The sequence below is a fragment of the Pezoporus wallicus genome, unplaced genomic scaffold (genome assembly GCF_028554395.1).
Source record: "Pezoporus wallicus isolate ANWC-B61680 ecotype Strahan unplaced genomic scaffold, APGP_CSIRO_Pwel_v1 contig_5418, whole genome shotgun sequence".
In the NCBI taxonomy this organism is placed as follows: Eukaryota; Metazoa; Chordata; class Aves; order Psittaciformes; family Psittacidae; genus Pezoporus; species Pezoporus wallicus.
In genome coordinates this window covers 4558376-4580544 of record NW_026640709.1, presented here as the reverse complement: position 1 = coordinate 4580544, position 22169 = coordinate 4558376, and the positions used below count along the sequence as shown (strand labels likewise).

Below are 22169 nucleotides of genomic sequence, written 5' to 3'. Positions count from 1 at the left end.
CCGTTGTCCTATCACTGCAGTCCCTAATGAAGAATCCATCCCCAACACCCTTATAGGCCCCCTTCAGATACTGGAAGGCTGCTATGAGGTCTCCACGCAGCCTTCTCTTCTCCAGGCTGAACAGCCCCAACTTTCTCAGCCTGTCTTCATACGGGAGGTGCTCCAGGCCCCTGATCATCCTCGTGGCCCTCCTCTGGACTTGTTCCAACAGTTCCATGTCCTTCTTATGCTGAGGACACCAGAACTGCACACAATACTCCAAGCGAGGTCTCAGGAGAGCAGAGTAGACGGGCAGGATCCCCTGTTTAAGTTTTAACCCATTGCCCCTTGTGCTGTCACTGTATTGGGCTTCCATTACTTAGTTCAGGTTGAATTTTGTCATTCCTGTCTTCAACATATTCAGTGATCTGTGCTCAGGCTGGAGCAGATGGAAGCCTTATTTCAGCACCTCTCCTTTGGCTGCATCATGGCTATTCATGATAAGTGGGTTTCGGTGAGAGACAGCTTTCTTGAGAGGTTTTTGTAAGAGAGAGTACAGCAACCATGGAATTCAGGAACTGTTTGTAACCTCTGTCCTTCGTTACTTTTTGAACGTATGACATGCTTTGGAATTGCAACAAATACAGAAAGAACACCAGAAAATAGGCACTTTAAATAAGAAACAAAAAACTCTTTGCAATTTTTGGCTGACAAGGGAGAGTTAAAGACAGCTAGCTGTTCATGGTAGATCCTAATTTTGTGACTTAATGTATTTATTCTGAGCTTCTAGGCAATGTAAGATCCAAAAAACAGCGAGGTATCTGAGCTCAGGTGGAAGTTACCCTAGTCTCAAAAAAGTTGATAAAATTGCTTGATGTTCAGCTGTTCATGACATTCCAAGCTGCTTAATTGAGTTTAATTTATTTTTTTAGGGAAAACTTGTATTTCTTTACTTTTCTTCTTCTTGTTGCTTTTCTATTAGTTTTGCTTTTGTCTTAAATGGAGCAGGAATTGAACAGGACTAGCAACCCAATGGTGTTATCTTTGATGCCCTTAGAAGACTGCCAACCAACAATGTTCCTTTATAAAATACACTGCATATAAACCAAAAAGGTTAAGAGAAGCAGTTAAGGTGAATAGACTATTCAGTACTAGAAGTTTTCAATGCTTAATATATTTTTTCTTCTTTTATTAAAATGTTAAAAATACTCAATAGTAATATTTATTGATATAAAAAACTCCATTTATAAATGGAGTTACCAGACACCAAACCAGCCATAACTGAGAAAAATGTTTGTATCACACATAACGTTAATACTGCAATATTTTGCATGGATTCTATTCGTATCCTACCCACTGATTGACATTAGACTCCCTTTTTCAATACAGCAGTTTTCACAGTGACTTCCAGTAGTCCAGGTGCATATATTATACTGACCTTTAGGAAAAAAAAAGTCCGTAGTCGCTCTCAGTTTGTTTTAAATTTGTCTAAAAGGATTTCACTCTATGTAACATAGAGGCCTTGTGGCTATTTGCATTATAACCTTCATACCATCTTTGGGAACAGCTAACATACAAATGGCATATACAGAGTAAATGACTTGACATACCAATGTAACAATTGCATGGCAAAGAAAAAAAAAAAAAACCAAAACCAAAATCACAGGAATACAGAGTCCAACTTGTCTTCTGCAATTTTCAACATATTCTTATATCAGGGAAATTATTCATACTAATGTGACTTTATTGTGTTGCAGACCTCTGGCTCAGTTCTCATTAGACATGGGTTGTAATATGTCACTGGCTATCTCAACTAATATGCTGTTGCTTTTAAACCTTCAAGAATAACAGCATTCTTGGTTTGATTCTTCCTCTCCCTTCTTCTAGGCTCGCTTACATGGCAGTGAAAATCTGTATATCTTGTAGACTTGGGTTCAGTCTGCCTGTGAAAACTCAAGCTTGCATTGTTGCTGCACTGGGATTAGTATGGTGCCCACTTCAAGTTGTTGTGGAGAACAAGTTTGTGCTTTCAGCCTTCTGTATTGAACACCTTTGCATGAAATATTTAAGGACCAAGAAAGGTGGTGTGCTTGTTAGATGAAGCATGACCGTGAAGCAAGGAAGGAGGTTTCAATTTAAGTGTTAAATGTTTCCTCAGAGCTGAGATTATAATCGGGACTTGCTTCCTCCTGCATGAGTGCCTCTTCCACTAGACCATAGTATATAGCCTTTGATTAAGTGGTTCTTTTATTATGCAAAATTGACTGGTTTGAAATTTGCATCCTACAGTTCTTCTGTTGTTGCTTAGCATTTAGGCCAGTCTCCTGCATGGTAAAGGCAGGTTTAAATCTCTTTTGGTAGAGACAGGAAACGAATTGGTTTCCCTTGCTTTGGTGTTATAATTCAGTTATGTGTTGACATGTACAATCACCATCATTCAAAAGAGGGACAAATGTTAATGCATCTTACTCCAGGAGGAGGCAGCAGGTTGGAAATATCAGGTCGAAAGAGATGCCTTATACCTGCAGAGAATTTGGGTGCCTGATACTAAAGTTGAAATTAAATAGTGTTGGTATATACTAAGAAAGAACAAATAACTTGTAAATAAATCTAAATAGCACTGTGAATTTTTCAGAAGGTGCATGTGGTAGACCTCTGTGTGTGTATGTAAACAGTGAAGAAGACAGAAGGCAAAAAAGGGGAAGTAGATGTCTTTGTACATCGCCACTTATGCACTTATTTCATCTGATAATTAGCATAACAATTCTGCAAATTGCTTTGGTGCCCTCCTAAAGTCTCTGGAACAGGCTCCACCTTTCACCACATGAAATGTTTTTATAGTCTTCTGAAACACTTGGTATTTTGCAGGCAATGCATCAGGCTTACATATCTTGGGACGCACTCCTTTTCCAAATACAACTGAAAAGCAAATTATTTTCAAAAATGAAGTGGGGCAGGGCCAACACCAATTCTGCAGGCACTAGATATATGTATCAACTGGAAGACAAGCTGATAAGCCCCAGGCATTACAAGTAGGTGAATTCCAGATACAGTTAGAGTTTGCCATCAGATTCCAAAGGCGGCAGTGATATTCCAGTTCAGATGAGGTGTTTCTTTCCTTCTGGGTGGGCATGAGGTGCTACAGTAATGGGCAGCAGACGTAGTACTTTCTTTTTCATCTGTTCTCTGCTTAATACAGATAGGTGAGTTGCACTTTGAGAGAGAGTAAATTTAAGTACAGCATCACAAAATATTTCTGCCTGTCAGTTATGCATAATAGTGTGTTTGGCAGTTAACTGCTAAGCAACATTGTGTGAAGATGCTCAGTGTGATTTACTATCCAGTCTTGGACTAATTCTCTGATCTGGAAGGCTGGAAGCACAAATGAGCTGCCCTCATTGTTAATTTGTTAATTCATCTGTTACATTATTTTATTGTATATTTGTGCATAAGGATTCGGAGATACAGAATTGTCTAATAATTCATTCAAAATTTCTTGAGATACCTTTAATGCTGGCTTCAGGATTTATTCTCAGCAAATGCTAAATACACGGGTATATAGTGTGTTTATTTATCAGCATTTTTGCTATCAGAAATTGCTGGACAAGTTTTCTCAGTTTGGTTCTATTTTACAATAATTATTAAACAGAAGTTAGTTGCTGTGAGAGCAGTGCCTCCTCTCTTAAATGCACTCTTGGCATATCCTATCACTCTGGCAAGTGCTGTCACCAGAAAAACAGCTGCAGAGAAAGAACGGATTGCTGCAAGCTGAGGCACTCACAGATTATTCAGATATCATCTTGCACTGGCCTTAGGATGGCCTGTTACTTCCAGCCCTGAAAATAAACAACTATTAATCACCTAATGGCAACATACATTGACCAGCCCTTAATGCTGCCTGGACTTCAATCTAACTGTACTCAAAAGCTTTTCTCATGTTTTCTGTCACCCGGGACAAGAGGGAGTTTGCAGCCAAGCATTCCTTTGGGAGGACTGCTGTGAGTTTAACAAAATGTTTGAAATAACCTCAGTAACTCCTCTCAGCACTGATCCACAGCTTCACATGTGCAGAATCAAACAATAGCACCCTTGCATTGACAGTTTCTGGAGAGTGAACTAATGGCATCAGGCTTTCTCAGGGAAACTGAGTAACAAGCAAGTACCTCAGGAAGCTATTGTCTGGGTTTAATCTGAAAGCATTGCTTCCAGTGAAAATATATGGTATATAGAAATAGCAGCCTTCACTACCTAAAGAGGACCTACAGGAAAGCTGGAGTGGGACTTTTTACAAGGGCATGGAATGATAGAACAAGGGCCAATGGCTTTAAACTGAAGAGAGTAAATTTAGATTACACAGTAGGAAGAAATTCTTCTCTGTGGGGGTGGTGAGGCACTGGAACACGTTGCCCAGAGAAGCTGCGGCTGCCCTATCCCTGGCATGTTGAAGGCCAGGTTGGACAGGGATCTGGGCAACCTGGTCTAAGTGGAAGGTGTCCCTGGCTGTAGCAGGGTGTTGAAACTGGATGATCCTTAAGGTCGCTACCAACTCAACCTATTCTATGATTCTATTAATAATTCTGTAATGCAGTCACATTTTCTCCCAGCTTTTTTGGATGACAACATTCTTAGTGCATCTGCATGCAGTGTCTTAACTGGTAAATACAAAGCACAACTTAAATAGAAGTAGCATAGCTTTAGTAAACTAGTCATCAAATTGCATGTTGCACAATAGAAGGGTATTGCTGCTTTGAACAAGAGCACTTTAATGCATTTGTGGAGGTGCATTAAATCATTGTGCTAACCCTGAATTATAAAGGGCAAACATGTAAATGCAACAACTAATACAGAGTATTAGACTCTCTCCATCAACAAAGAATGTATGAAACTTCAGAAAAAGACGTAGGAAGCTTTCTTATATTGTGCTTATTATACCTTTCAGGTTGAGATTTTTTTAGTTGAGCTTCTTTTGCTTAGTTATGCCCATCATCAAAGTGCCTGAAGTCACTTTGCCCTGAATTGAGATGGTTAAGTGATGCAAGAATCTTATACCTCAGGGAAACTTGGATCTATCTCCAAATTACCACATAAGGTACCTGGAACACTGTCTATTATCTCTATTATCTCTTTTTTTTTAGACAGATACTGGAACTAACTTCCCAGGCAGCTAAAATGCATTGTTTTCCAAAATGTATATCCAAGTCATCTCTGTTAAAGCCAGAGAAAACTTTGGCCAAAGTTCCCATGAAACAGTCCAGCAGCATAAGGATTAGCAGTTTCTCTTCTAAAATGGTAATATGAGTACCATGTTAATTTTAAGTGCATCGGCCCAGTCCAGGCATAGGGGGCACCTGCACAGCACATAAGAGTCTGTCTTTACAACACAAAACCTCAGTGTCTGATGTGCAAAGCACCTACCTGATTTTGAAGCTGCTAAATATAAAAAAGAGAAAATTTTAACTTAAGTACACACAGCCACTTTGAGAGTTGAGCATCTGGAATACTATTAATAGTAAACAATATGTTTCAGTAAAAGTTAGGACATGAACCAATAAAACTGAGAAATTCACTCAAGGCTCCCTTGTCTTAATGATAAGCTGCCTTGAGCAAGTATGTATTTTCTTTTTCACTCACTTCTTCACTTAGAAAGTCATCAGTCTTCACTTAGAAAGCCTTGATCCTTGTAAATCAGTGTAACCTTAATGTTATTTAATCATAGCTTTTAAAAGTTAATTTTCATGAGAACTATATTTAAAAAAAAAATAATAACTTGTCATTGAGGATTATGAAAATCCTTTATTTGCCTGGAGAACAGTACTCAGATCTGAATGAATAAGTGTAAGTGAAGAATGTGTTTCGACAATTTGTTTATTAAAAATTTATTATGCTGCTAAAAGTTATATTGTATTTATAGTATTTTAATGACAGTGATGCACAGTTTTGTGCATTCTATTAATATGCATTTTAAAATTCTGCTATGCAAAATTCTAAAATATTTTAGTCTCTTATATCCACATAAATATTGCTTTTTTATTTCTCTAAATGACAAAATCAATTAAATCATATAATAAGCCTAATGAAATGCTTCTATTTGACTGATGTCTTAACAATTGCACAGATAAGATGACAGCTAGGATTAAGAAAAAATGGTCATTAAGATTTAATCGTATCCAAGAGAGGTGTGACTAGAGACACAAACCTGATACTAGTTTCCATCTACCTTTGCTTCACCTAACAACTCCACATTCCATACCAAATGCATGTAACTTCAATATGTGGCATTCATGGAAGTGCCTGCCTTTGTCAGCCCAAAAGAAATTCTCACTTTTGAGTCAAAGCCTCCTTGGAAATGGGAGTCTCATAGAATATTAATAGACTTTAATATTTTTTCATGTCTTCAGTAAAAATAAGACTTCCCCTAATTACTGTCATAACATCAAAGCTTAAAGCAGATTAGGTTTTAACTTGCTTAACTTACCTTAAGCAGCATAAACTGTGTGCCTGGATCCTTGAGACACCATATGCTGCAAACTTTTTCATGCAAAGCTTGATTCAGTGCTTGCTAGTGTCATGGACAAGTTTCCTATTATCTTTAAAAGTATGTGATCAGAACTTGTTAAACTTGTTACTAAGTACTGGATTTCTTTCAACCAGATTTGGTGAAGTCAAAGAAATAAGGTCCTGTGTAATGCCTTGAAGGCATGTTTTATTTAAATCAGTGCGTGTTACTGAATCACAAAAGCATATGGAGGATTTAAAAAGTGGTGAGGATAATAAAACCCCACAGTTATCTTTAAATTGCCTTCAGAGTTTTAAAAATGCACTCTCTTCATGCACAAATACCTTTATTTGATTTTAAAATTCTATAGAAATGAACAGTAGCAGAAATGCCCTGTTACAAACTCTTCTGAGCTACTCTTGTGGTAGCTGCTTATATGGAAAAATTCTTGCTAATCAAAGTCAGTGTCTGAGCAGCAGCTATTAAATGTTTGCCAAGATATATAACGCTGTGTCATCTGCAGTGGTAAACTGGTCTAGACGTAAGGAAGTTGGCTGGCTGATGCCAACTGACCTTACTTGAAAATGTGGTCTGCGGTTGTTACCTACTAGCCTGGCCCTGCAAATATCTAAATTCCCTCCACTGACACAAATGAGACTTCTACAGGAACACTAAAATAAAGTTGTGAGTCCTTAATCAATAAATTTATTAGCTATTATAGGGGGATTAATTATATCTTCAGGGTTCATTAGTACTACAAGTAAAACCACTTTACTCACAACTGTGATTCAAAGGAACTGTGATAAATGACTTAGAATATAATAATTTATTTGTGATTTTTTGTAATTCCCTTTTCCCATGAAGTAAGTAGTCACATGCAAGTGGTAATGCTCTGATTTGATATTTAAAAAGAAAAACAAGGAAACAAAGCCAGCTTTTCAGCTGCCCCTGTTGATGATCTGACATTAAAAAGCAAGGGGCCGGAATGAGGTCCCTTCAAAGTCACATTCAGATGTGACCTTCAGAAGTAAAATCACCAACCAGGTAGGCTGTTATGCTTTCGTATAACAGGAATACTTATCTGAATCTGTTTGATAAAATACTTGCGTAAGTACATGCATATTAGAAATAATAATTTATATGCCAGCATTTCATTAGGGGAGTCTTTCGGAATTAAAATTATTTACATTATGCTGAGATGCATACAGCCCATCCGTAACAAATAGACTGAGAATAAATAAAGTGAACCTTTAGTTAAAAACAGCTGCAAGATGTTTTACATTTCTGCTCAGTATCGAGCAGTGTGTTGAAAATGCATTTTTCATAAAACCACATGCAAGGCTTTTTGATGGTGAAAAAATCCACTCACAACAGCCACATGTCTAGGTGAATCCTTAGAAGCTAGCATGGACCCCACACAGATATTCCAAAAGAAAAGACATTACTAGAAAGTAGTTTCTCTTGAAGTGAAGTAGAATGTGTGTGATCCTACTAGACCACTTTGATAAATAAATAAAAGTCTTTTTTCTAGCACAAAACTGGTTCAATTGGAGGGCAAGTGAAACCCAGGTTCACGTTTTACTTAGGGTTTTTTTTTCCATATTTTTTTCTTAAGTGATCCCTTGACTTACACAAAGATTATTTTTTTTAGGAAAAAAAAAACATTTGGCTTTGGGTTGTAAAGTAAACTTATGCAACCTGCATGGACAATTTTCACTTGCTGTGTTCTTTATACTCTGAAGGGGGCTTGCCTCTATATTTCCTATTTATTCAATTTTTACTGCATGGAATTAACCAAACCTTAGTTACTTGGATTTCTTTTCAGCTTTAAAAAGATACACCATATAAAAATAAAGTTCTAAAAGTAATAGTTTCACTGAAATAGGTAAAACTACCGTTTCATATAACTTTTGGACACATTCCTTCACACTTAAGCTTTTCAGGGAAAGAGCTAAAGATGGAGGGAAAAATGCAATTTAAGCTCATTTGCAGGGATTTACAGAACTTTTCTGAGCAAGAACAAAATCCATATGAGTCCACAGTTTGTTACAATCTAAGCTCGATTTTCATATTAAACTTTCTCCTGTGTGTCTTTCATATGAAATGGCATAACCTAGCCTATATTGCATATCACATCTATATAGTTTTAGAACCATTTGGTGCTTTCGACGTGGGGTTTTTTTTCTCCTCCTCAGGGCTAGTGGATCCCCTTTCCATGGCAATACTATGTAAGCATTCTGTCGTTTTAGTTTATTCTCCTGTGTAAACCAGGGTTAGTCACTAACTTGTTAAATGTTACCATTGATGCAGAAATCAATTTGAAGCTTTACTTTGTGATTTACAGCATTGTGTTTTGTTCTTCATAGTGTCATATCTGTGCTTTGGAAGGAGTCAAATTAAAAAGGATAGTTCTTACTTCTAGGTTACACTTCAACACCTCATCCCCTTGCACAAAAAGGTTAAGTGTCTTTTCAAATTAAGGCAGCAGTAATTAACCAGTGGTATTGTTTGTGATTTGCCAACTCTGGGTGTTAATGAGAGAGAAATTAACACTTAGCAGCAGGAGTTCCTGATAGTCAGTGGCAAATGCTTAATGTGCCAACAAGTTATTTTGATCTTAAGTACTGCACTTAAGTGTTTTTAAACAGAAGTATGGTATGTTTTTTATGTGATCATACATATGGGAGGTATGATATAGAGCTATAATAGAAAGAATGGCACAATATAGTGGAAAAAAGTGCAACCTAGGCAGTACAGGGAAAATAGTTTTCCTATATTACAGCCAAAAGCAGGATTGATAGATGTTTTCATGCTAAAGATGAAATTGCACCTGCAATTAACAGTATGCAGATGTTCCTGTATATAAATTTTATCACCAAATCTGATGATTTCTGAAGGTAACTTTTAAAGCATGAAATATTCCTGAAAAAGTGTGCTTGAGCTGCGATGATTTTCTAGAAAGACATAAATTACACTTTAGGGGCATCTCGAAATACTAATTTTATTTAAAATTTCCTTTTAAAAAAAAAAAACTTTTCAAATTACACGAGTGCAGTGCCACATTTCTTTTGTGGTGGATAGGGGATTCAAACTGCCACAAAGAGCAAAATGAGCCCTTCAAAACTTGGGTGAGCATTAGTATGAAGATTTTACCTGGAACATGCGCTTATAATGAGTAAGTATTTGTGGACATTTCATAGCTTCTCCCTTGCATAAAATAGCCCACTAGAAATGTAAGGTCTGCTCCTATCTTCCAGGGGCTTTATCTTTGCTTTTAAAATAGTTTTGGTTAGCACATATATACATCCCCTACTAGATTATCCTTTTATTATGTTTGGTTGATGTGGGAGCAGATACATAGCCTGTGAAGTAGCAAAAGTAGGCCCATCCTGCACCAGCAAATTGCAGCCTCCTACTGGAGGCAAGGAGCATCAGTCCTTGGCTTCACTTGCCACTTACTTCTCACTGCTGCTAGGCTAGCTGGCCTCCATAGTGCAGTGGGGTCATGCACATCTTGTCCCCACATGAAGTTGTTGGCCAGCCAGAGAAAACTTAGGAATTGGGTGTAGGCAGCATTGCCCTTCCATAGGAGCCACTTCTTAATCTGTGATTTCTTCAATGCTAAATTTGTTTGAATACATTAAGTAGTGTAGCTGGATTTGTCAGAGTTTCAGCCTCTCTCTCCTTCCAAATATCATATTTCAGTTGTAAAATCCACATTTGCCTGTGTTGCCTCAGCTGTGCTGAGGAGTAATTTACTTTGCCACTGAACTGCGGCCACTTCTCGGTTGAAGAGTAGTAGCCATAAACAGAAATGTTACAACACTATGCAGCAGTTTTGGACTAAAGGCTACCGTATCTAATTGAAACTGCAGGAGGAAGCCGCAGGGTTTCTTCTTCCTTTGATGCCTGTTCCATTACATGAGCACATCAAATAGAGTTTTCCCTCCATTGCTGGGAAGAAACCACCCTAATGAAGCTGGTCTGGCACTACCCACGTTTTTGAGTGCTTGTATTGTCTGCTAAGTGGATATTTAGGTTACTGTGCAAGCCCTATAACACATTTTTATTATAATTAAACATTAACAAAAATTGGGTACCATATTGGTTGAGTCCAGAGCACAGCTCTGCATATAAACCATTACATGACATTATATTGAACTTTTTCTTGTACAGACGGTATCTAACAGCTCATCCTGCACTGTTGTTTTTGGCAAGTTCACTACAGCATATAATAAATCAAGAAAAGAAAAAGCTTTTTGGCCTAATGTTGTACAGACTGCTGTAATGTTAGACTACAGAAAGCAGTTCTGTTTTTAGACATCCTTTTACTAACCCAACATTCATAATTTATGATTTCACTGTAAAATTCCTGCAACACTACACCAAAAGTAGCGCTGCCCTTTAATTAAGTGCTCTCAGTAGGAAAAACGTGAAACTGATGTGCAAAACATATCACAGTATGCAGTGATTGATAGTGATTACTTCTTTATGAACCCAGCCTGAAGGTCTGAACTTCCTGATGGGTAAAATGGTGCATGGGGTTACTTCCTGAGATTGCCTAGTGGGGATCAGTCAGAGTTAGCAATATCTGAGGAATTCCTGAGACGCATTTCGGAGATGTTACAGCAGAAACTTTCTATTTCTTTCCGAATTGTGCTTTACATTAATAATTACCTCATTTAGCAGCTGTATTTTAAGGATTCATTGTTATCTTCATGGTAGTGTAATTTGCGTGAACTGGAAGTTGCATAACCCCTTTATTTTAATGCCTGCATGCCCAAATCTGGGAGAACAGAATGCAGGGCGGGAAAGACTTCTGTATGTATCAAAGTTACTGAATATTATTCAGTATTTAAAGCATAGGTCTTTTTACTGGTATGTGCAGATTGTTCAAAGAAAAAAAAAACAGAAGTCTGATCTGGATTGTTTGAGCCTCTAAATAGCATTTTTATTTAAGGAACCAGGCATTAATGACATGATGGTTCAACACTGGTTAAAATTTGAAAATTGAATGGAGGTCCAGTACTGTCTGTGTTGAAATAACTAGAGCTGGGAAATTAAATTTCTCGTAACACAAGCACATAAATTAACTTTCCTTTTTGCTTGATAGATTTGGCCCTGGATTAGTCATTTACTGGTATGGATTTATTGAAGAACTGGACTGCCATCGTGAGCGTGGTATCCTGCTAAAAGACTGCTTTCCTACCGACATTGTGACTCTGCGACACAGCATGGCTCAACACTGATGTTGGGAGGAAGAGGTAAATCCGGAAGCAATTTTACTTTCCTTCAGTGTAAACTAATGGCAGCATCTGCCCTGAACTTCAGCTGAACTCCTGCTGCCTGCCCTTATGCTACTGCCTCTTTATACAAACATATCAAGAGTTTCTGTTTTGCTTCAGACCTCTGTTGTGATCAGCCAAAAAAGACAGACACAACCCACTCATTATCAGCATTTCTGTCTCTGTCAAACAGCTAGTTTCTAGATACTCATAATATTTCTTCCTTCCGGATGGCTTCTTCTAGCATTCTAAACAAAGACAAAAATGCAGAGGCTGAAAGGTACAACTTTCAGTTCTTATGCCTATTAGGGAGTCACCTTTAAAAATAAGTGGCTTTTTATGGTTTAACTCCCAAATTTATTCAGTGCTAGTGAACTGACTGAAACACCTACACCAATGTGGAAAATTGGTAAAGACTGTTATTCTGGGGCTTAAAACATAATGCAGATCTCATAAAGCTAAAGTGATAAGATAGGATTGTGTAAGTTCTGGCTGTTACAGTAAAGAGCCAGATTTTGAGAGAATAATTGGTATATGTGTTTTGTCACTATCTAATTGCTAAAATCAATAATGGAATACGGAGTTAAAAAATAAGTTAGTGGATTTTGGGGAGTGAGATTTGGGCTTACACTTGTGGGTTTTCAATAAGTAGTTTAATGACTGAAAAATAACTTGTGTTTGTCTTTTCCAGCCCACCCCCCAGGGAATCTGTACCTAGGAATTTTTCCCTTAACCGACTTTAAGGAAGGAATCTGTCTTGACCCCTGTAGGTACTGTAACATACAATTTTCTGGCGTACTGAAGTCCACAAGAACAATGTGCAGGAGCTCTCTGTGTGGGTTACTTCTGAAGGACATTACCATCCTGGTGTTCAACAAGAGGAGTGAAAAAAAAGATGATGAAACAGTGCTTTTTACTGGATCAGTGCCGCAGGATAAATAGACACACAAAGTTTGCCTATAGAAACTGTGCTGGGTAGAGCATAAGTTTCCACCGTACTTATGTATACTTGTAAAAGCATTGTTTTTCTCTTTGTTGAAACCACCAAGAGCAGAAGAGCATTTTGGTGGGTGCTAGCCCTCCTTAGATTTGAGTGAGTTCAGTCTCGCCCTATTTTCATGCTCATCACCACTTAGAGGGGCAGTGTTGGGCCTCAGGTTTGTGCTCTCAGAGATTTCTTAGTAGCAGCTTACAGAGCTTGACACTCTTTAATACTCTTTTCTTCACTAACTGGCATTTGGGAAAGGACAGAATATTTTTTAAAGGCGAGAGTTTTGCATGTCTGCTCACCATGTTCTGATTTTCAGAGAAGCAAAGGTACGGATTTTGTTGTAGAATTAAAGGTGTGATAACAGTTTTCCTAAAGCACAAGTTGATAACCTCTTCCATAAGGAAAGGGTCTTTAAAACATTACAGTACATATTCATCATCTTTTTGCAGCTGAGGTGATACTCTGTGTGCCTGTATGATTTCAAAAATCACATGCAGGCTTTTTATAGTCTTGCCTTGACTTAAAAGGGTATTAATCTTATTCCATTTTCTTTCAGCTATAGTTTTCAGATGCATATGCAGTATTTTTATTTTGAACTTTTAGTTCTCATTTTAACAGTTTGCTATGTTTCAGAAAGGACCTTATCATTTTGACTAATCTTTAATTTTCAGGAAAAAATATCTTTCTTTAGTCTTCCTAGTACTCTGTTCCTTGCTGCAGAGATAAGCTCGTATAGCTCCACTGCAGTGAATTATTGTTGCATAGAGATTATTATCCTAGGTTTTAACATGCTATAGTGAAAAGATTTATTTTACAAATAAACCTGTTACAGCTGTAATTCATTCCTGTTCAGCTATTTAAGGTATTGTGCTTAGCTTATTTTGCCTAACCAGCTTTAAGGATCTGCCCGTAAAGATACACAGGAGCTGCATGTATGATGTTGCTGCTGCCCCTGGGCTTGGGGTTTAGGCTAGTGGAATGTGTGAAATCCAGAAGAGAATAAAAAAGAAGAAATAGCTGAACATTATTGGAGTAGAAAATTCAAAAGTAATGGTTGTTTGAGTAAATGGGTTTGAAGGGCAAACTGAATTTGTTTTAGCTAGTGCATATGCTTTCTGTTGTATGAAATCATTTAAATCAGCTTTTACAAGATGCAGTAATGCTGTTTTTTCTTTTTGAATAAATTAAATTTATCTGCACAGATGTTGAAAATCCTGCTCAACCTCCATCAAAGCTTTGCTTTGTTTTTACATTAAACAAATTTATATGGGGACACACAGATAAATCAGGTTAGGCTTGTATTTGTTTCTTTATTCCTCTACCTAATGCCATGACATAACAGGTTGGAAAGCAATACAGCTGTCTTTAATAAAAGCTTTGACCTCATCTTTATGTATTGCCCCCTTTAAGCATCTTTGTATTAGAATGAGGATGAAATAAGCCACAAAAGTGTACCTACTGTATTAATTTCATTAAATGCTATTGAAGAAGCTTTGCCACCGCAAAAAATATGCTGTGTCACTATTTTAAATGCTGAAAGAACATAGTTTGGTTTTTTTATTGTTATTCCTACTTGTGTCTTGCAAAAAAACCCTTGTGTATTTTTTCTGTTTATCATATGTAAACAGCAACTTCAGTATTAAAGAGGAGAGACTACTATTTGTGAGGTGCTCGTTGGTTTTGTTTTCTTAAATAATACTGTAGTCATTAGAACCTTAACATTAAAGCCAAATCCAGTTTTATGGAATATTCTGTAGAGTCTGCTAATGAATTACGCCTAGCCAGAAAACAGAAGTGTGCATAACACCGACTGATGTTCACACTGGCATATATAGACTCACCAAGCATCTGCTCTTACAAGCACTGTAATAAGGCCTGTTCTGAGCTTTAGGAATTGATGTCATTGCGTTGAACAGAGAAGTAAAACTTCCTTGTAAAGGGAAGCAGCACAATGCTGTGTCACACTCTAGTATAAAGACAAAACGTTTTTTAACATTTCTGTATTCTGCGGACACATTGTTAGCATGAGTTTAATGATCTTTCTCTGAAGCCAGCTCAGAGCAGAATAAAATTTCCAATCTAAAGCTGAAGAAAAAAGACCAAATGTCTTACTGCTCTTACCTTATTACTATTTATCACATTAATAGTACTGATAGTTTATGAGTAATTTTCATCCTGTTTGGTTACATCAGTGTATTCAAAAAGTCATTCTGTCCTGGTATTTGCTTTTGCATTTCTCCACCCTCTAGACTACTATTACATAAGACTTTTCATGGCTTTTTTCATCTGTCTTTAAATCCTCCCCTTCGAATTTTCCATCCTTTTTTAACCATTTCACATTTATTTATTCAGCATCCTCCCTTTGCCCTTGTTTCCCCTTTTGAAGAGTCTGTCCTAAGTTTTCTAGTGACAGCTTCTGTTTCTGATACTAATCTGCATCCATGCTACCAGAAAATAGGCAAAGCCAATATTAGGAATATAGCTGTTAGAGCGGCCTCTTTCACTAAGGAGACTTCCTTTCCACATGTTCATGCCTTGATTGTGCAGCACATCTGCAAGGTCTGTTGAAGTCAAAGGTTTAGCTTTCCTCCTGTACCAAAATCTACTTGTCTCAGAAAGGAAAAGATGGCTAGATCTCAGTTCTCAAACCAGTTGTTCTGACAAGAGCTTGTCCATCCTACAGGTTGTTCTTGTTTAACAGAGTTGATTAAAACTCCTTGAAGGTCAACAAAAAAAAGTAAGCAGAACTCAACTCGATTCTTCCTTTTCCTTCAGCTGAAGTAGTCTCACTATTTAGCTTCTGAAGGGATCTTTGGCAGTTAGACAGTGAACACTGAGCAAGAATAACTTGTCAGAACCATGCATTTGTTATTTCGAGGACGAGTTATACATATGCTAAGACAAATGCTGCTCAAATATTAATTTAATAATATGGAATAAAATAGGAGGCTGCCTGCAAAAAAAAACAAACCAAAAAAATCCTGCTATCATGTTATTCCAAGTCACAAAGGGCCATTTGTGATGGATTTGCAGGTTATTCAGAAATAACCATTTTATTATGTTGACAAAAGAAGAAACCTCAAGGGCTTGCTCTTTACAGTGGTGTGATAGGAACCTAAAGTATGCCTGTTGAAAAATGAACTAGCTAACAATGGGAGCTTGGCAGCAACTTCACCATTTATAGAGAAACTGTCTATCTAGTACGATCTGTATAAAATAGACCTCGCTTAGGTTAGGGAAAGGTCACAAGTTACACAAAGTTTGGATAGTCTAAATGCATTACTGAAAACTAACTCTCCTGTGTGTAGTAAATATTAATTGAATCTGTATTATTAAGAACATGCCAGGATTCCAAAGATTAAATAAGGAAGATGTAATTATGAGCTAAATAATAAACAGAGCAGTTTTAGTTCCCCTTGTGTTTTTCACTTTCCTGCTATTGTTTCATATATGGCTGTTATACAAAGAGCAGCTTAGGTCAGCTACTATAAATTATGGGTTTCGTACAATAGTAATCTACCAAAATTATTTCAGAGCTGGATCAAAGAGCTTCAAAAGACTTTCAAAAAAACTTTTCCACATCATAAAAAGGCTTCATTTTTATGCCCTATTTTTATAGGGATTTCTCAATTTAGAGTTGCATCTTACAGTATTCAATTGCTTAATTAGATACTATGTTATTGAAAGACACCAGATTTGAATAACTTATTTGCAGCCTCAATGAGCATGAAATGGTAATATCAAAACCCCTCTTTTTAAATACATTACCTGGCATGTTTTTCAGCCTGTTTTTTTTTATCTGATCTAAGAGTGGAAAGATTTCTGTCTGTTAAGAAAGCCAACAAGTTTTCAAGTGAAATTTTATCTTTCTTCCCTTTACAACATGCAAATCATGTTTGCTAACAATCATTCACAACACTGATTCTGCATAGTGGCTTTTAGCTGGCATCATGTCCCTGTGTAAGATGTTCCCTTGCCCTCACTCCTGGGCAGGCTTTCACCTAATCTGAGCAATCACATGTCATCTGCACAGATCCATAGATGTGGCACTGCGATGTCAAAACAAAATGAAATGTCAATGCAAGAGTATGGAGACAAAGTAACTATATTGAAACCATGTCAGTGCACATCTACAGAGACCACGTTACTCTGTCAGTGTGATTTTAGGAAGATCACTTTGAAATGTTAAAATGAAATGAAGCTAAGTCAATTAGGTAATAACAACTGAGGTTCAGGGATTAACTGAGGGCCTAAGGTGAAGCCAGTGACCATTAACCCAAGCTAGTTATTAATTCTCAGAGAAATATCCTTAGTTAAGGTTACTCTCATTATTAGATAGTTTGGAGGTTTCTTTCCCCTGTATTGTATAAAGGTTTTTTGCTGTTGCCTCTAAGAATGACACCACAAAAGTAAAGTTTTCATAGAAAGTAAATCCACTTAATACCAGGCAAACAACTTGTGTGTGTGTATATATATATGTATATATATATATATATACACACACACACACACACATATATATATACACACACACAGAGAGAGAGAGAGACATTTAACAGATTTATCTTGATGTCCAGATGGCTGTCTATAAAGAGACAGTTTTACTATAACGTACTTACCTCTGAGAACTTGCCAAATTAAAATAAAATTAACACGGAGAAGTGTTCATTGGCACGGCAACTACTATTTGTATGGCCCAAGTATTTATCATTAAAATAAAGCAGACATGTAAGCTGCTCAGAAAAAAACAGCAATATTAAATAATTCTTTTAAAAAAATACCTAAAAAGCAGAGTCAAGGTTGCAAATTTTATGCCAATTCAGGTTTCTACCTATACTTTCTCATATAGAAGCCCCTGTTACCTGTGTGCTCTTCATAGATGTGTTCACAGAGGTCCTCAGGAAAGGGCAGTAACTCAACACTTGTCCCTGTCATACAGGATGGTAACTCACATCAAAGTGCTCATGAAAGCACAGAGACATTTCTGAAAGCTGACAAGCGACAGTGATGGCGAGAGAGCATGACATAGAAGAGGGGATGAGCTGCACCTGAAGGAGGTGAGGCCAGGCCTGGCCCTGCTGGTTTTAGATCTTGAACTGGGTATTTTGGAGCTTCTGTCTCCAATGTGAAGCTACACAGATGTGGTCACACCTCACAAAGTGCCTCAGGGATACAAAGAACATTTCTGAAAGCACTCTGAAACTCAAAGTAGAAGAGTACTGTGAAAACGCAAGCTTTCTTACCAGAAAAGACTTTCCATTACAAATGGATATATTGGATTATTTTTTTTTTGCTTTTCCATAATAAGCATTCACACCACACTTCATTTTGTATTCTGCCTCAGCATGATACTCCATAATGAGTGGAAAAACATAAAAATTAATTTAATCAATTTGTTTCCATACTCACTTTAAGCAGCCTTATTTTAATGCGTTTGGCATTGCGTTACATACAAATGATGAAATACATGTAGAAAAAAAATACCATAAAAATAAAAAAGTGAAGGCACAGTTGGGTCTGAAGACATACAGGCAGTTTCATCCTTCCTCTGAGGCAAAATTGTCTATACAGATCAGCTTACATGTCTCTCTAATCTATCCTTAAAAAACTCCAGCCATAGAGATGCTTAAAAAGATTATGGGAATCCATTCCACTACCCATCTTTATTTAGTTAGAAACGTTTTCCAATGTCTTATCTAAATCTTTTTTTATATAATAAGCCTGTTACATCTCACCGAATTACAAATTAATATGGAGAATGAATCTTGTGACTGCCTTTTTTTCTGACCTTACCCATATTTCAATATTTTTTTTCTCAAATAAACACCACAAACTCTTCAAAAAATTTTTTCAAAATGTTTTAAATTTTATGATAGTTGTTACTTTACACTTGTCTGTTCCAGTTTGTCTATGTTATTTTGTTCTAGTTTTAGAAACAGCATCTCAAGATCCCTGCAAATATATTCCCTCAATGACCAGTTGGTGGCTTCTATTTAGCTTGGGGCCCTTTATAATGTCCACATCCAGATTCATCTTAAATTCATCATTTTTAATCCTATTATTCTTTTCCTTCTTGCACATATAGCTTGCTAATGCATTTTTAGAGTTTTTACTTGTTGACTTCAAACTAATTAATTGGGGCCTATAGGGATGCTGGAGAGGGACTCTTCATTAGAGACTGTAGTGATAGGACAAGGGGTAACGGGTTAAAACTTAAACAGGGGAAGTTTAGGTTGGATATAAGAAGGAAATTCTTTCCTGTTAGGGTGGTGAGGCACTGGAATGGGTTGCCCAGGGAGGTTGTGAATGCTCCATCCCTGGCAGTGTTCAAGGCCAGGTTGGACGAGGCCTTGGGTGATATGATTTAGCGTAAGGTGTGCCTGCCCACGGCAGGGGGGTTGGAACTAGATGATCTTAAGGTCCTTTCCAACCCTAACGATTCTATGATTCTATGATCTGTTAAATTCAGTTTGAATTCTAATCTCACCCTTTGAAAACACCTAAATACTTGTGTGATTAACAAAGCTTTGTACATGTGTAATCTGACTGGAGTCAGTAAATTAAACATTCACTGTTTCAAGTCTGGTAACATGGATGAGTTTGATTTTTAGCTATCACAAATAAAACATAACACTAATGTGATGTATCTATCATAGAATGTCCATCATAAAACTCCTACCAGTCTTCATAGTCAGAGACATGTGGCTACAGCTCAGCTTGTGATAAACATTTACTGAAACAAAATACATACTAGGAAAGAGTATGTTAAATGGAGCATGCAACAGCAACAAGTTCTTTTGCATAGATGCACATTTGCCATGGAGGTCCAAACAATTCTCGCGGTTGGCTTATCTTAATTCTGTTATGACTAGCCCAATTACTTAGCTATACTGATGAGCTCATACTGGCTTGCCAAAAAGTTGGTGGTGTGAAATGAAAGCACAGGAAAACTTGTGTTGACTGCAGCCTCCCTTTCTGTAAGGTTTGCTGTAGGCAGCCAAAGAGGGTAAGAGTTCATTGAGTTGTTTGTGCCCCAGCAACCTACAACCCCCGAAAACTCTGCACCATTTTCTGGCATGATAAGCAGACGTGTCATAGGAATATGAGATAATAAGAGTCACAGATTTACCTGTATCTCCCATTTACCTGATCCATGCTGTACTTAGCTTGAAACAATCCTGTATATTACTGCTATGCATAACTACTTTATGCTCCTTGACCAGAGATAGCTTTAAATTATGTAATACTAATGGGAGACAAACAAGAATTTTAAGTATCTAAGATTTGAGCAACAGTGGGGAGTTTTAATTACATCCCAGATAAGAGATCTCTTAGCTGGAAAAGTAGCATTGAAGAGTCTACTTAAAGGGAAAATATAATTTGTTATAGCTAGCCATTAGTGTGTAATTCACAGTCTTCCCACTTCTATTTTACAAGCTGCATCCCTTTCTCCGTCATTCTTCAGTTACTCAGGCACAGAAACAAACATACAAAGCAGTGAGTTTGTCAGGAAGGCTCAGAAAGAGACTGGTGGATCACAGCTTCCCACTGATCCACTAACAGTGTTAAAATACCACTTCCTCTGTCTATTCAGCCCTTGTATGGCAAGCCCATAAGTGATGGCTTCCTGGTTTTATAAATACTAACAGCTAAACAGCAAAGCTTTTTCTGATTTCTTGGCCCCATATTTCCTTCAAAGATAGCAAAAAGTATTTTCCCGAATTCTTTGGCAAGGCATGTTTGATGTGGACTGGTAGAGGAGAAAAGCAAAGGCAAGGACCCACAGTAAGGATGAAATCCCAGGTTTAGATCCAAGCCTTGACAGTCCAGTGACAGAAGAACCAAATTATAACTATTTTAATCTATTTAGTTAGTTTTAGCATTTTGCTCTAAAGAATTGAATCAGCAACAGGATTAGTACTGACCTTAGCAGAACAAGTTGTTCGCTACACTGGCTTCTTTCAGGGGCTGAAAGCAGTTTTACAGCGTGTTCCCATCATCTGCAGTTTTACTCTGATTTCTCGCTGTCTCTCTCTTTGCTAAGGTACTTTCTCTCAGCTCCACAGGTCCAGATTGAGAGGCAGCTTGTGAGACTTATATACTTAGCTAGATGCATTCCATTTGCCAGTGTGCTAAAAATGAAGATATAAATAATTGTTTCATTGTCTAGTTTGTTTAATCTTTCTGCAATGTTCTCACTTTCTAGAGTTCCATTCAACCACATGACTGGAATAATATCTTCGTCAGAAACACCCCAACTCATTTTATCTGCTCAAGTTGTGGAGCCAGGTCTTCTGTCCTGTAAATCAGCACTCCTTCAGTAACTAAAAATCATTTACATATTTGCAGATTTACAATTATCGAAGCTCTGGTGATGCAATAAAAATCAATACCTGGATAAGGAAAACAGAGCTGATATACAGTGAAGTGAAATCTGTGGCCTCTACCAAAAATACCATGATATAGACACCATAAGAATATAGGCAAGTTTCAGATGTAGTGACAGAAAGTATTCTGTATGACGGATGAACACAGTAAGGGAACAGAGGTTTGTCATAAAATAAGAGATACCTTTGAGCTGATAAAGTTACCTCTGTGTACCATTGTTCATTTAGTGAAAAGGAAGCATGAAGTACTATTTTAATTCAGTCAAACAAGAAAAGAAAACACCACCACTGCTTTCAGAGGTGCAACTGATTTGTTCCAAAATCATTCACTGGGTGATGATATATAGCATACTGTAACATTATTTTGGTCATGTTTTGAATGATGTGTCTTGAGTCACTGATCCAGCTCAAGACATAAATCTCAGATCACAAAATGCTGGACAATTTTCAAATAAGTGAATGAGTGCTGATGCTGGGCTGTGTGCAAGACACAGACCAACCATTCTTCTGTATTTCTAAACACTGAAAGCTAAACAAGATGCATCTCCATGGGATGAAGTATGGCTGACCTGAATCAGGGAATGAAGGGAAATGCAACTGTCTTGTAATGCACTTTATCAACTTGTCTCCATATTTCAGTCTTCCTTACAATGAACTAACTACTTAGAATTTATGAGATGGAGGTTAAGACAAACATTTGAACCCATGGATGAATATAGCTACAATGAAATAGCAATACAATGATACTTTACTTCCCTTGTGCCCTAATGTGAGCTGTGCCACTGAGGGATTTTAAGTGTGCTAGGCTTGGCGTTTGGATTTTTTTCTGCTTGGCTATTAGTTGCTGTAGGTGGTAAATGTCTTAATTTCCCAATTATAGAAAAGGAAAGAAAAAAGGGAAAAAAAAATAAAGTACTTCAAGAAGGGCTGGGGGGAAGGAATGCCAGGAACACTGGGAGGCCAGGAGAGACAGAGGCCTGGTAATTTAATCAGAAAGTCTGTTCATATGCAATCTTCAGACTCAAAAGACT

General features: G+C 37.3%; 1 protein-coding gene and 1 long non-coding RNA gene across 7 annotated transcripts in view; one reads left to right on the top strand and one right to left on the bottom strand.

The window, feature by feature from the left end:
• CDIN1 (CDAN1 interacting nuclease 1) overlaps nt 1-13973 on the top strand; it is a 129006-nt gene extending 115033 nt beyond the window's left edge. For 4 of the 5 annotated variants that reach the window (XM_057420200.1, XM_057420199.1, XM_057420197.1 and 1 more), the window contains 2 exons: nt 11589-11739; nt 12531-13973. In XM_057420200.1, the coding sequence (XP_057276183.1) occupies nt 11589-11724 (136 nt within the window). In that variant the 3' untranslated portion in view covers nt 11725-11739; nt 12531-13973. Of the gene's footprint in view, nt 1-11588; nt 11740-12463 lie in introns of all 5 variants that reach the window. The other variant, XM_057420198.1, reaches the window with a different exon arrangement.
• Nucleotides 13974-14905: 932 nt separating this feature from the next.
• The window catches only part of LOC130605059 (uncharacterized), a 38885-nt gene continuing 31621 nt past the window's right edge, over nt 14906-22169 (bottom strand). For both annotated transcript variants that reach the window (XR_008973603.1, XR_008973602.1), the window contains 3 exons: nt 20677-20883; nt 17614-17679; nt 14906-15551 (listed from right to left, as the gene is read on the bottom strand). This is a non-coding gene — a long non-coding RNA (uncharacterized LOC130605059). The remainder of the gene's footprint in view (nt 15552-17613; nt 17680-20676; nt 20884-22169) is intronic.